The sequence below is a fragment of the Strix aluco genome, chromosome 3 (genome assembly GCF_031877795.1).
Source record: "Strix aluco isolate bStrAlu1 chromosome 3, bStrAlu1.hap1, whole genome shotgun sequence".
NCBI lineage: Eukaryota > Metazoa > Chordata > Aves > Strigiformes > Strigidae > Strix > Strix aluco.
The window spans coordinates 75,342,945-75,357,298 of record NC_133933.1 but is presented as its reverse complement, the minus strand read 5'-3'; the positions used below and the strand labels follow the sequence as shown (position 1 = coordinate 75,357,298).

At 34.4% G+C, this 14,354-nt stretch overlaps 1 protein-coding gene across 5 annotated transcripts in view; it reads right to left on the bottom strand.

The window, feature by feature from the left end:
• The window catches only part of TBC1D32 (TBC1 domain family member 32), an 89,170-nt gene that overhangs the window by 67,747 nt on the left and 7,069 nt on the right, over window positions 1-14,354 (bottom strand). For 2 of the 5 annotated variants that reach the window (XM_074819232.1, XM_074819233.1), the window contains exons 4-15: window positions 11,598-11,775; window positions 10,889-10,960; window positions 9,608-9,733; window positions 8,626-8,704; window positions 8,379-8,479; window positions 8,211-8,272; window positions 7,587-7,731; window positions 6,799-6,858; window positions 5,252-5,351; window positions 4,840-4,977; window positions 3,433-3,525; window positions 3,043-3,185 (exon numbers count right to left, since the gene is read on the bottom strand). In XM_074819232.1, the coding sequence (XP_074675333.1) occupies window positions 3,043-3,185; window positions 3,433-3,525; window positions 4,840-4,977; window positions 5,252-5,351; window positions 6,799-6,858; window positions 7,587-7,731; window positions 8,211-8,272; window positions 8,379-8,479; window positions 8,626-8,704; window positions 9,608-9,733; window positions 10,889-10,960; window positions 11,598-11,775 (1,297 nt within the window). Of the gene's footprint in view, window positions 1-3,042; window positions 3,186-3,432; window positions 3,526-4,839; window positions 4,978-5,251; window positions 5,352-6,798; window positions 6,859-7,586; window positions 7,732-8,210; window positions 8,273-8,378; window positions 8,480-8,625; window positions 8,705-9,607; window positions 9,734-10,341; window positions 10,502-10,888; window positions 10,961-11,597; window positions 11,776-14,354 lie in introns of those variants that run through there. The other 3 variants (XM_074819234.1, XM_074819235.1, XM_074819236.1) reach the window with 3 other exon arrangements.

The following is a 14,354-nucleotide window of genomic DNA, read 5'->3' as shown; positions in this document are numbered from 1 at the left end:
AGGCTTTATTAGCAGAGCCATGGCTGGGAGGATCTCCGCTGAGGCTTCCTAGCAGAGCTTTCTCGAACAGCTCTCTTCAAGGCTGGACACCCACACCATTACCTATGCCAGCCCTAAGCCCAGGTTGCCAAGCCCAGGGGAGGGGAAGTAGGGGGCAGACGTGCCAAGGACCTGACAGTAGACAGCAGCTGTAATTCCGCAGGACTTACGCAGTGTCCTAAAGTTCCTCAGCAAAACTCTGCTCCTGCCCATATGCCTCAATAACACAGTCATGAGATAACCAGAGCGTACCTTCTCACCCAGGGACTGAGAAACACTCCAAATTCCTAGGATTTATGCATAAACATAGTTACAAAGAACCATGATTTTCAAAGTGAGAAGTCCCATTTGGTAGCTTCCCCCTATCCACACCCAGGATAAGAGGTGAACTATAGGCAACGATGAGGGAGGGGAGATTACTGTTCCCAGCAACACTTGTTAAGTATCTAGTATGTCAGAATCAGGAATAAAGCACCACTTTCCTGAAGTTGGAGTACACCATTTAAACCTTTTCCACTCTTTTGTTGTTCACCAGGGACAGATGGACTCACAAGAGAAATTATTTTTAAAATGCTATGCAATCCAGTTCCTGCTTCTTCTCTTACAGGTAGCTCTACATTTTATATAGTGCACAGACGAAAAATAAGTAGTCTTTCTATTTCAAAGTTTAAAGAAATTTACTATTAATGGTCAAAGTAACCCAAGAGAAAAAATACAATTTTGACTTTGCTTTTTTAGTTAAAATTTTCAGTGATAGAAGGTTAAAAATCTCCCACACCTTTTATTTTTAGGTTACTGGGTATCATTGTTTAGTATTCTAAGAAAGAACATACTGTGCTGTCACTGTTTCTTCAAGTGTTATTATTTCGCTTTCCCTGTACACCACCAAAAAAAACCCGAACCCATGGTACTTTGTTTATTTAAAATGTGAATGCAATGTTCTGCACCCCTATGCTTCAGCAGCAACTCAGAGGCTACAGAGCCCAAAAGGTCAATACTGCTGCCCAAAAACTGATCCTTCTGACAACTGCTCATAGCAACCGAGTTTCTCCTCCCCTCTCTACTACAGATACACAATACTACTCTGCTTAAAAGTTAAGTAAGGCTTGCACTTAGATAAGTGAATTCAGAGCTCAAATATAAAATAACAGCACTGTGTTTGGTCATTAGGCCCACCATACAATCAAGGAGCCCCATATGTAACTGCAGTGCTATCCAACCCCCAACCCCAGCTGAAGAAAGATGCGTGTGTGGCCATAGCCTTCCTTTTGAGACAGGCATTGTCCAGTATTAGAGTCAAGTATTAGGATTCCTGGGTGTCTAAGAAGTGCCAATGGTTTGGCTGGGAAGCAAAACCAGTTCAAATTCTTGTAAAAGAGGAAGACGGTCACTCTGACTTGGTCAACCTTTTCTAGCTATTGGTTTGCCAGACTCCATACAAAACAATCTGCACCTTTGTTAGAACAAATATGACATATTCCAGATTCACAACACATAACCAACCTACTACAGCTACATGCATTAAATATATCCTGAACGTGACCTGTTTTTTTAAAGAGACCAGTTACTAAGTCACAGGAGGGCTTACAATTTGGTAAGAGTTCAGCTACCTACGAGAGACAGCTGAGCATGTCAGAAACAAAAAAAAAAAAAAGGAAGAACTGTTAAACTTTGCAATAATTTCTTTTTTAACTACTAATGTATAATAAAGAAGAGAGACAGTTGTATATGCTTTAGAATACCATGTGACCACAGAGATTGACTGAGGGATTACGCAGGCTTCCATCACAGCAAATCAATTAAGTATTGCCTTAGTACTGTTTTTAAATTCAACTATCAGTGTTCAAAGCATATGCAGGCTCAGTCATTTTTGAAAAAATTTGTACTAAATTTTTTCAGTAAAAACAAGACAACTTAAGGTGCAAAAGCATCCATAGCTAGCCTTCTAATACAATATATAAGTAATGCTACTGTACTAAGTACACACAGAAGAGCTAAATTATTAACATAAAATTTTTGCAGGACTATAGTTTTAAGCTTTACAGAAATACATACTTTAAAATATTTACTTGGAAACCGATTGTTTACACTTTTGAAATAGCATTGGAATATTTTTGCATAGGTAAAAATACTTTCAGGAATTAATATGAAGAGTCTTTTCTGAAAAGTAAACAAACTGCACTGAAAAAATAATCAGAAGGATACTAACAAAATTCAACTTTAAGAACCCAGATGAGGTATTAAAGTTAGGAACCCAGACTGTCTTTGCAAGCATGAGTCTCAGGAATTAAATTCAAAACTACTTAGCCATTAATTTTCTCAAAGTCTCTTTACGTAAGACAGCTCAGGCTCCTCCACGGGCATTTCAGACCCTCAGCCTCTCTGTCTTGAGACTTACAGCCACCTAGATCAATTAAATCATCTCAGTCAAAACAAAAACAACAGGACAGGCTGAAACTGTAACTAGACTTTCAAGTACCTAGAGGTAGATGTTTCCCAACATTTTTACAGTTCTTACAGAAATGTTTAAAAAAAAACCCCAACAAAACCTTTTCTTTTTGTCAATTCAAAAAATAGTAATTTTCAATGAAGAATTACATATTTTACCTATATTAATTATTGAGAACACTTAACCTCAAGTTGCCAGCTGAATTTGAAAATGAATAAAAGTATGTTGGCTTTTAAATAGCAGGTAGAGCAAATCAGCATCCCAAAAATATCCAAAAGACACACAAAAACATTGGAAGAAAAAATTAAGCAATATGATTTTCTCAAGGGAATGGTCTCACCACAGCACAATTCTTGCTACTATTAACAAGATTTCAGGAAAACCAAGTTTTTCAGACCAATCATGACAACAACCTATGCTATTTAAGGCATACTATAATAGCTAATGTAGAAAATACTACAGTAGTTACCATGTGACTAAATAAATCTTCTACACAGAAAATACAGAAAAAATATTCTCTAGATTTAAAAATTATTTGGAAGATTACTACAAACCTCTGTGCCGTTCAGTAAACTTTGAACGGGATGAAGTAGGGCATCTATCACTGCATCCGTATATAACCATTCAGCAGCACATCCTGTTTGATCACAAAAAACTTGCAGAATCTCCATAACAAGACTTGCTGGAGAATAATTGTCTGGTGAACACAAGAATTATGTGTTTAGATTTTAACTTACACAAACATATCTATATGGCCTATGTACATGCTTCTGAATTATGATTTTGTTAAGCACTGATTTAACACAGAGGGAAGAAAGAAAGGTAAGGGAGGAAAGGAAAATTCTGTACAAGTAACATACCCCAATTAAAAATTTCAAAAGAAGTTACCACCTGCCTCATTAATATATGTTAATATATATAATTATAAAAACAAACATTTTTACCTGTATGCACTGCCAAAGCTGTCTTTGGGTAACTTGGAGAGTAATAAATAAGCTGAATAAATAATACCAACAGATCGGTTATGGATACACTATCTATTGAAAAAAAAAAAAAAAAAGGAAAGTACTCTGCAAATTAAAGTGCAACTTTAATTTTACAAACAAAATGGATTTTGTAAATCTATGCAAGCAATGCTTTGCTTTATTGAGAAAATCAACATATGTACAACTGATAAAGCAAAGGACACACACATGCCTAGGACTCTACCAAGGTATTTCATGATCAACTTACAAGGCCTGATCTTGCACCCAATTTAGCTAATTGCAATTTTACCATGTCTTCCATTGAAACAAATAGCAGCCAACGTTTCGGAACGCTGAATGAACGCTGAATATACATGGCTGTAGGAAAAAGCATTATCTTGCTATTAGACTAAATGAAACAACTGGAAAAGAGACAAGCTGTCAGACAACTCCTCCTCAGGTCTGAAACAAAAACAAATGTAGCTAAAATGCAAGTTGGGAACTATTGCTCCAAGGTTAATGTAATTATGTTAATAAATTGTACAATGCGTGAGGAAAGGGTTGCTATCTATGAAGCTGAGAAGGACACTATTAAGAAGACAGATGGTGAGACTGTTACTTTTGTAGGGGAGAGAAAAAAGCAACTATCACCAATGGATCACTGCTTGAATAGCATTATATAGATAATCCATAAATGACAAAAGCACTTGATTAGATGTTTCTTCCTCACAACTGCTCTACGTTGGATCTATTAAGTCCTGATCCTCAAAACAGAGGGATAAAACACCTTCAAAAGACAAGTTTAAGAATTAGTATCCAGTAATGTTTTGAATTCTACACTGAATTAACAGATATATTAATGTAATGGAACACTACAATTGTCCTCATACACTTGCATTTGCCAACCCTGCACAACATATCACCATATGCAGATTTTTCTGGATGTCCAAGAGCTTTACCATCTCGTATCTTCTGTCCTTATTAATACCTCTGTTCCATAGGTACCGACCTTTTCCTCTACCATTGTTTTACCTTAATCATATTAATACGTTAAGCTCAGAGTAGTTGTTTTCAATTTGCAATTAGCTTGAAATACTGATTTTGTTTCACACTGAAAAACAGGTTTGGTCTCTGGACATGTCTCTCTTCCAAACAGTTATATCAATCCATTTGATATTACTCATACCTAGAAAGACTGATTCACTTACACAGTGATCCAACTCTCCTTCAACATAAAATATAGTAAACATAAGGATAAAAGCTATCTATTCAACCACATCCATCAAAGATCAAAAAAACTGTGCTGGTGCTCAACACTACCTATACCATCTCCTAAGAAAGGTTTCCAGGCACAACAGGTTCCATTTTCCTCATCCCTTCCCTTACCTTTTTTATTTTTCAGCTGTACTGGAAAGAGATTTCGGCCTTGCTTATAGATCAACAATCTTCCTAAAAGGCACAGTGAATGAACAAAATAGACGTATTGCAATTCTGATCCAGTGTAAGAAAAGTTCTGCTTATCACCTTTAACAATAAAACCAAAAAATTAGAATTTGACATTTTTAGTTTACTCTACAGTACCTAGCTACTACCTGTAATGTATGTGGATCGTTTGTATATAAAGACAGACAGCTTAAGTAACGAACGAGTACTACTAGTGTTCTCTCAAAAGATAGACATACAATATTTTGGGAAGAAAAAGAATAGATAGAATGCCTTCCTCTTGAGGTAGCATATTCAAAGACCTAGAGAATGTGGATGTATGTCCATATAATGAAAAACATGCAAAGATACTCACTACAATGCTGCTGGGAGAAGTCACTGACTCTGGAACTTTTATTAACTGCTGCCTTGCAAAATTCAAAATAATCAAGACATTGCTGGACAGCTGCATTAATCTGAGGAAAAAAGCACAAAATAATAAAATACCTGGTATTTTAAAATAAAGTCATTGTCTCTTGGATACAAGTACTGTCCTTTAACACAAGAACCTAAATATCCGCTTCACTGCAATTACCTCATGTTTCAGTGGTTTGGATAGATTAACCAACAGGAGTCAAAAATTGTACAGGGCTATTAAAACGTATTGCCAGTATTATTACATTATCACACTATCAGCTCTGTAAGCACTAAGACAATCTATGAAAAAGACTACAGAGAACATGCAAGTATTTTGAGAAGTTAATGGCAATCTGTGATTGACATATCGTTGTTACGAGGGAAGACTTTCATTTTCCACATGTCAAAAACTTTGTCTTGAATGCACTTACTAAAATGTAAGTTTGGTCCTTAGGTGCTGTCAGTGCTATTGCTGTTGTTTGCAAAAGTGTTGTATCATTATCATAGCATTATCATCTAATCAATGTATATAAAAGTTTAAAAATTATCAGCATGGACTTAGAAAAGAATCACAAATATATGAACAAAGAAATACATTCAGATTTATTACCGTTTGGAGCTGATAAGATTTATTCACAAGTGTAAGTAAAATATACAGACATATGTCATTAAAAAAATACTTAATCGGATGTTTACTCTATGCTTATAAATTAGATTAGATGACCCTGCTCATGGGTTTCCTATTATAAACTTTTTGTGGCATGGAACATGCTTTAGTCTATGCTGTTCTATGCACACAGACAAACAAGAGAAACACCTTTTATACTTGTCTGTATCCTTGTTTCCCATCCTAAGGTTTTATCAGTCACTTGCATTTTACATTATATTTCATTTGTATAACAAGATTTTACAAAACATAGTCAAAGTCCTGTCTATATGAATGGATCTCACATCTATACTGGTCTTACTGAAAACAATGAAACTTCCATCCCAGTCAGGAGATCTGACCGTACAGAATATGTGACAGGATTAACACCTACATTACTAAAGATGTTTTCGCAGTTTGCTTTATCTTGCTGACACTGAATCCTTAATACTTCATATCACAACTTAAAGAACACAATGGTTGTTTTTTAGTCTCTTTCCATCAAAAATCCGAATTCAACAGAGCTTTTATGACATTTTTCCATGCACCATTTGCTATTTTTTATACATTGTCAGCAACAATTCTAAATATGAATGCAACAGAAGGAATTAATAAATAATAATCCTAATCAAACTCCTGCTATAAAACGTCCAGATTTCCCCTTACTCAGAGCTGTCACATACCCTTCTTTGAATTTAACAATGATTCACTTAAGCAAAGAGAAATTTAAAAAAAAAAAAGCAAAAAGGCTCATCTAGCTAAACAACATGGAACAAAAGTGAAAAAAGAAAAAAGTGCTCAAACCACAGTGTGCAAAGCAAGAACAAGTTCCAAGTACATTTGCCTTGGGAAATACTTACCAAAGATTTATATTTCTTTTCCAAAAGCCTAAGTACCACTGTTCTGCTGTAATATGCATGCTAAAATGACAAAGAAGACCTAGTGTCAACTTCAAACATGTAAGTTTTATTCTAAAATTAAAAAGTAGTAATTATCTCCAATTCTATTAGGGATCCCGTGCACAGTACATATTCAATATATTGAACTCCAGCTTGTGTAAACCAGTATTATACTCAACTAGGCCTTTTGTCTGCAGTGCATTTAAGATGATCAAAAAAACCCTATGTCATTAGAAAAATATGTAGCAGAACATGCAATAAACAGAAAAACAATAACTACACTGGAATGTTAGACTACATGTTTTGACATTGCTATGTAAATCCTAAATTATAAAATATACATGGTAGGTTGCAGAAAAGCTCTGATGTCCACTGGAATTTAGGAAGTTGTGTGCAGCATATGATATATATAACTGTACTTTCATGCTCATCACTTCTTCCAGAAAAATATTTGCATCTGTTGATAGCTCAGTCAATTATCACAAAGAGACTGAAGTCCCAAACAGCAGTAGGTTCTCAGAAATTTTATGAAAACTAGTAACTGAATAGAAATGGAGGGAGAGAGTAGTGTTGAAGAGCAAAGGACACAAATGCCTAAAAACTCCCAGACTTCCTTAATTACGGTGCTCATTACAGGTTGTTATAAGGTCACAATAGGTCTGTGATAATAAGTCATAAATCAAACTTTTCAAAATACATGTCAGACATGAACAAGTGACGGATTTGTTGTGTGGGGTTTTTTTGCTTACCGTCCACTTTTTAAACCATACTGCTTTGATATCTAGCAAAGCCAAGAAGTAGACCGGACTCAAAAAATCTGGAGAGGCAGGATGATTAGGCTCATGTTTTACTGACAGAAGTGACAAGGTACTCTCCACTACTTCTTCCATGTACCTTATGACACAAATAGAAAAAAAATTTCCACCAGTAATACTCAGGAACAAATTTCTGGTAAAACTTCACTGTTCAGATAAATCATAAGTATCAACAACACTATCTTTATTTGATCTTGTAAGGATATTGGTTCTTTGTATTACCATGAACAAAACTAATAACAACATAGATGTGTATTCTCCTACACGATTACATATTTTATTACACTTGTTACTTTGTTAAACATACAAATTATTTTTGTTAAGAAAGCACTTAAAACACTTCAGAAGCTAAGTAAGCAGCTTAATATGACCCATGACTACTCCTATGCAACTTCCCTATTCCACCTTTCCCACCCTCTATTTATATTTCCCCCTCTTATCACTGACCAGTCATCTGTGCATCCTGTAATCAACCTTTTGCTAAAATCGTATGTATCTAATTATATGTCAAAAATCATTAAATTAAGGAACAGTGACAGGTTTTTGAAGGTGAAATACTTTTCTGGATGACGAATCCAGGAAGACGGAGCTTCTTTTTGGTACTCATTTAAAAGGCGGACCTGAAAACATAATTATTAAAATTACAAAATAAATAATGCATGATGTTTCAACAATGACCAAAAAAAAAAAAAAAAAAAAAAAAAGGTATGGAAAGTTCATTTATACCTTTTTAAGTAAATGACTTATGTCTGTGTTAGATACATCCAGACCAGCTGAAATACGAAGAGAATATTCTCCAGAAAGAAAGTACAACTCCAAGTGTCTTGCTAAAAAAGAAAATAAATTAAAAAAAACCCTCACCTCCATGACAATAGTGGCAAAACAGATTGTATTACACAGCTTCATTATGAAAGTTTACTGATTTTCAGGAAGAACATGACTCATTGTTTTAAACGTAATTAAATGCACATACCTAAACTTGTATAGACTTCTCTTGTCATATTAAATGGAGAAGAAGAAAAGGTTTTTGCATAGAACCTAAGAATTTTCTCCTAAGGGAGAAAAAGCCAGCAATGTATTAAATAGTCATGCAACTGTGGATTACTATTGCACAATAATCAACATAGTGGCATTATTTTTTATATTAAACATTGCTCAGATATCTCTACAGATGTGAAGCATATTTTATAAAAATATACAGTTTACGACCACAGAAACATACAGTCCGAAGGAAATTTTACTCGAATACTTTAACTGACAATACCAATGCAAAGCCTCACTGAGATACAAAGAAGCAGATCAGGGAATATTACTCTGCTTTTCCAGTAACATTAATGTTTTTATGTTATTAAACGTACCAATGACTTGTGATTAGCACTGCATCAAAAGAAACGGTAGACCTTCTAAGCCAAAAGAAAAATACATTCAGCAGCTGGAGCAACTTTCATATTTATTTGATAATGACTTTAAAACTCAAAGAAAGGGTTAATCGGCATAATAAATAACTAAAAGCAGTTTAAACAGCTGCCTTTTTTTTTTCCTTCATCAGTGCCCCTGTAATATTGCTATGTATCATTTTCTCATCGTCATGGAGCATATACCTGACTTAAATAGGAAATATTAACATGACATGTTTTACAAAAAATTGACAAAACTCTTCTGTATGTCTGTTTGCTAAAAGACATTTAAGCTTCTTCATTCCCATTGAAAGATATGTAAGTGAGTATTCCAGCCCCTAAAATTCGTATTGAAAGCCTGTTGAGTCCTTTAAATCCAGACCTACTGGAATCATGTAGCTCTTTTACTTCAAAAAGTTTATCTGATACATACACAAATAATAAAATGTCTTGGGTCCCTAATGGACTACTCATAATACATATGTAACTTCTTATTCCTCTTCAGTACTCTTTACTAAGGCTACACATCTGGTAACTAAATACAGAACATTAGCTTACACTGAAGGCTGCATCAGGATCTGACAGAGACGTTGTTAGATGCTTACGCAGATTTGGCCAACTCTCAGAGTTCAGTATATCAGAGGGAGGGGCAAAGCACAGTGTCTGCAATGCTTCTTGGCGAACCTGAAGTGGTCAAAAAGATAAACACCAAATAATTTGGAGAAACGAAGAAACTCATCCTCATCTGTAGAAAAGATAAGGAATTCCAGAATACTTATCTACTCCTATATTTTTTATGATGATTTAGACAAAACACTACATCACTGAGAAAAAAAAAAACCCAAACATATATTTGAAGAAGCAACAAAACCATTTTATATAGGTTTTCAGTAGTGGATGCAAGGATTATGTTTTACTTTCTGGTTGTAATCAAATAATTTTTTATCAGGGAATATAAGAAACTATCCACAAATACTACAAATGTGCCTAGCAGCTCTGTAAAAAATACAGGAAAGTACAAACAGTTACTAGACACTATGTTTTACTGCTGAATTTTCATCAGCATTATAATCTACCTAATTTCAAATAACTTTTTTTTGTTCTATTTGTACACAACTGTAATCTCTAGTAATTTATTTCATATTACTGAAACAAACTGTAGGAAATTTTAACAATATTTAATAGCATCAGACATTTACCTGGTTTTCTCAGAAAACTCAATCACAATGTTTATACCAGTTCCCATCTACCAGGCCTTTTTCAACTGCCAGACAATCTCAAACAAATCTTACTGAGACAACTCTCTCAAAATGATGTTTCTTCAGGCTTCAAAAATATCAGCAGCTGGTGCTGATTGGTGGTTAGAGACCCAAATTATTACTGCCACTGACAGGAAGGCAGGCCTAACTTGGACTTTTATATATTCCATCTGGCAGCAGCTTGTTGGCAAATCAGCAGGCATCTCTCTCTTCTGATAGGGGTAACACAAAGGACAACACAGAAGTTACCAAGAAGGGCAAGGGGCACGTATATAGGAACATAAGCTTCAATAACTATTTCTCACAGAACAACTTTTTCCAAACTAAAAATGCCCACCTATTGCACATAAACTCCTAACAAAACAAAGATACTTGTTGCAACACTAGCTTTTGAACCAGATGGTTATGAACAATGAAATACTGCACTGCAGAGCATTTGCTGCACTGAAGCCAAGATATATGTGCCAACAAAGACAAGATTCCACTTAGGTACATATGAACTCTTACGTACGTACAGTCTGGTTTACAATATGTCAAACATTCTTTTGTATTAACATTTTATTTCTTCTTTTAAACTTACTTCCTTAGGCTGAATAGGGTCAAGCCTTTCTACAAGCAGCTGCAACTGTTCTTGACTCATGAACGTGTAACTCTGTAATACACATCGTAAAATGATCATTAGTATGTTTTATTAAACCGAACAGCAGAAGATTAAAAGCAGTCTTTCTGGTATCTAATTTACTTTTAATAATTAGGACTTCAACATTTATACTAATTTAACAATAAAGTCAACATTCTAAATGTTTTCTGCTGTTTGCCCAAAGTTAAATTTACAGCAAAATTACTGTTACATATTTTGCTTTTCTTTACTTAAAAGTTTCCTGTATCTTCATAAAATTCCTTATAGTAATTCATTCAGTAAGTAATACAGCATAGCGCAGTAGTCTGCAAATGAACTGCACATTACTTGGCTCCTTAAGCAAAATCACAAGTTTGATGATGTATTGCCTTTACCATATTTTATCTTTTTCTACACAGTACTTAGATAGGTACTTTAAACATATGGGCATCATATTAATGTCGTCTAGCATATGCTGCTTAAAGGTTAGATAGCTAGTATAAGCTTAGTACTTCAGACCGAAAGAAAGGCAATTAATTCATTTTAGGATATATCAAAGATAGAAAGGATGAATCTTTTTCTAGGCCTGTTCTCAATCTTCACTGACAGAAACTTAACAATTTTGCAGTACCATGCTTATTTTGTAACATAGAGAGAAAACACATTGTACTTGGTTGAACGAGGAGTCACTGTCAGAACAGTTCTCAGTGTAACAGCCACTCTGATGTTCTTTCTTTGTTTTACTATCCAGCTCCTTATTACGCATCTGATCTTCTTCAAACTTGTTAATCAAAGATTCTACCACAACCATCATGACATTCTTCAAGGCATGCATCATTTCTCTGTATCTTCAAAGTAAAGATGATTTTAATATTAAAGAGCATAAAAATCACTAATTAAAAAAATAATTCACTAAATCATGAATAACTGAATGTGGCATAATGTTATTTAAACCCAAACTCACCGACTTTACAGAAATTAATAAAAAACAAATGCAAACCCAAAATGAACAACAAAACATATATGTACCTTAAATGTTTCAGATAACTATATTTTAAAATTATAATAAAATTCCTTTTTGCCCTTCTAAAACGATTCAATGAAATACCATTAACATGATCCTGTTCTGAGGTTCTTAAGAAACACCAAAAGGGAGAATCCGTCCCTGAGAAAACAGACCAGTTCTCATCCTTGTTACTGTTTATGTTTCTTCAGGTTCAACATCCAACTTTGCTTCTGCTATAAGCCTTGAGCAGAACCAATAGAAGAGAACACATCATCTTGATTCAAGATCTTGAGTACAGGTCATACAGCCAAACCAATTTTCTTTCAACAAAACCAGGGTTTTTCTAAGTTATATAATAATATCCACAAGGAAGCAATTCAAAATAAAAGCTCCTTCAGAAAAACATCCTATTCTAAAATGTTGGTATTTTATTTCCAATTATTTTTTACTTTAAGGCTACTATTACTTATTTTACAGTCACCAGAGATATAAATTACCATATTGTGCTTTAATATCCTCCTACCTCTCAAATTAAAAATATAAGATACAGACATATTTAGTTCATTCCAGCATCTTCTACCAACTTTAACGAGCACAAGAACCCCAAGGTCCTGATCCTTGAAACAAAAAGACACAAATAGCATAATCTGAAAAACAATCATCCTAACATCTATTTTCTAGGTGAAAATAAAAGCCAAGTACAGTTGATTAAGAACTGCTTGCTAACATAAGTGACTGTACTTTGAAAATACAGAATGTAGTACTAAGGAGTTAAATTCCTTAATATATTTTTCTTCATAAATACCTTTAGGCATACTACCTACCCCCAGAAAATGAACAATGAACAAAGAACAAAACTGGAACCTTGAATGATCCTGAAATGATATCTGGACCATCAAAGTGAGACCAAACAATGCTCAGAGTTCAGAATACTTGTAGACAGGTGACAAGAAAAGGGCCCTATAAAGGCGTGGTTCATTAAAACATATTTCTGTGTACTTCTGTAGAAGAAACTTGAAAACAAACACAAAATCTAGAACAGAAACATACGCTATTTTTTAATTTCTTTCTTACTGAGGATACATAGTAAACAGGCATCCCAGCAAAAGCCTAGTACCACTAAAAAGACAGATGAAGTTAAGATTATGCACTAAAAATGAGTGAAAAAAATAGTTTAGCTGAAGTAGCACATAAAATTGTTTTAGTGGCTAAAATATGAGACAAAAATTGTCTTTTTTGTTTTCTTCCTCTATAACACATAAAAATGACCACTGATGCTAAAATAATGGGGGGTTGGTTGTTACTAATTCTTCAATATTCACCATTTCAGGTGCTCACTTTCATTTCATTGTTTTCACATTGTAATGGTTCAACCTCAGTAAAGCCCTCATCATGGCTCTCTATGACAATTAAAAATAGAGAGGCAAGGATCTGATTCACCATGATGACAAAAGTAAACTGTCTCTTTTAATTAAAGCAGCAATACTTTTAGAGCTGCTTTAAGCATTATGATGTAGTTAGAATTTGTGCAGGAATTCTGAAACAAACGTGATGCATAGACTAAATATTTGAAGTTTTACATATTTTCCAGAAGTAACAGCTGTATATTCTAAAATCCATTTTATAAGTACTCCTGATCACTGCTTTAAAGAATCACAGCAATCATCTGCCTACGCAAACTCAAAATCCAAGGCATGAAAATTCAGTAAGGTAGCTACCAGCCTCTGTTTTCCAAGGAAAAGTTAGTTTAATGTCCATAGAAGGTGAATAAAGTTAGTAGGGAAGAGATGACAAATAAAAGAATTTAACTGGTACTCACAGAGGTTTTTCTACTTAAAGCTTCTTTACTAAATAAGGTGTTCAAAAGCCAATTATCCTGGACCATAGACCCTGTAATACGCTGACATGTGGTTTTGCACACCTACTGATTTCTGGCCATCTGACAGTCTGAGTCAAAAAAAATCTTGGATAATTATACAGTTGGTCCACATATCAATTTTACATTACATGGACAGCACTACACAAGTATCTGCATGTACACTAAAATACAAAGCAAGATAGCTCAAACCTCAGTTTTTAAACTGGTCAAGCAGATCTTACTGAACATATTACTCTTATAGGACACCTGACTAGATCCCAAGGAAGCGATCTTAAAAAATACACATATGTATTCTAATTTACTTTTTTTAGAAAACAACATTCTCATGCAGATTCTCCACCAATATCTAAGGAAATTAACAAACTTCAGTACCTAATAAAACCAATTTTTCCTTTAGGCCAACTTCCATATCACAACCGAATTTAATTTGCTGCTAGTGAAATAGTATGAAATAGTGATTCTTGTCTGAAATCTTACCCCTGCTCAAATCCAGTGCTAGATACCTCAAAAACTTCATAGATTTGCTACCAATCTTTTTATGC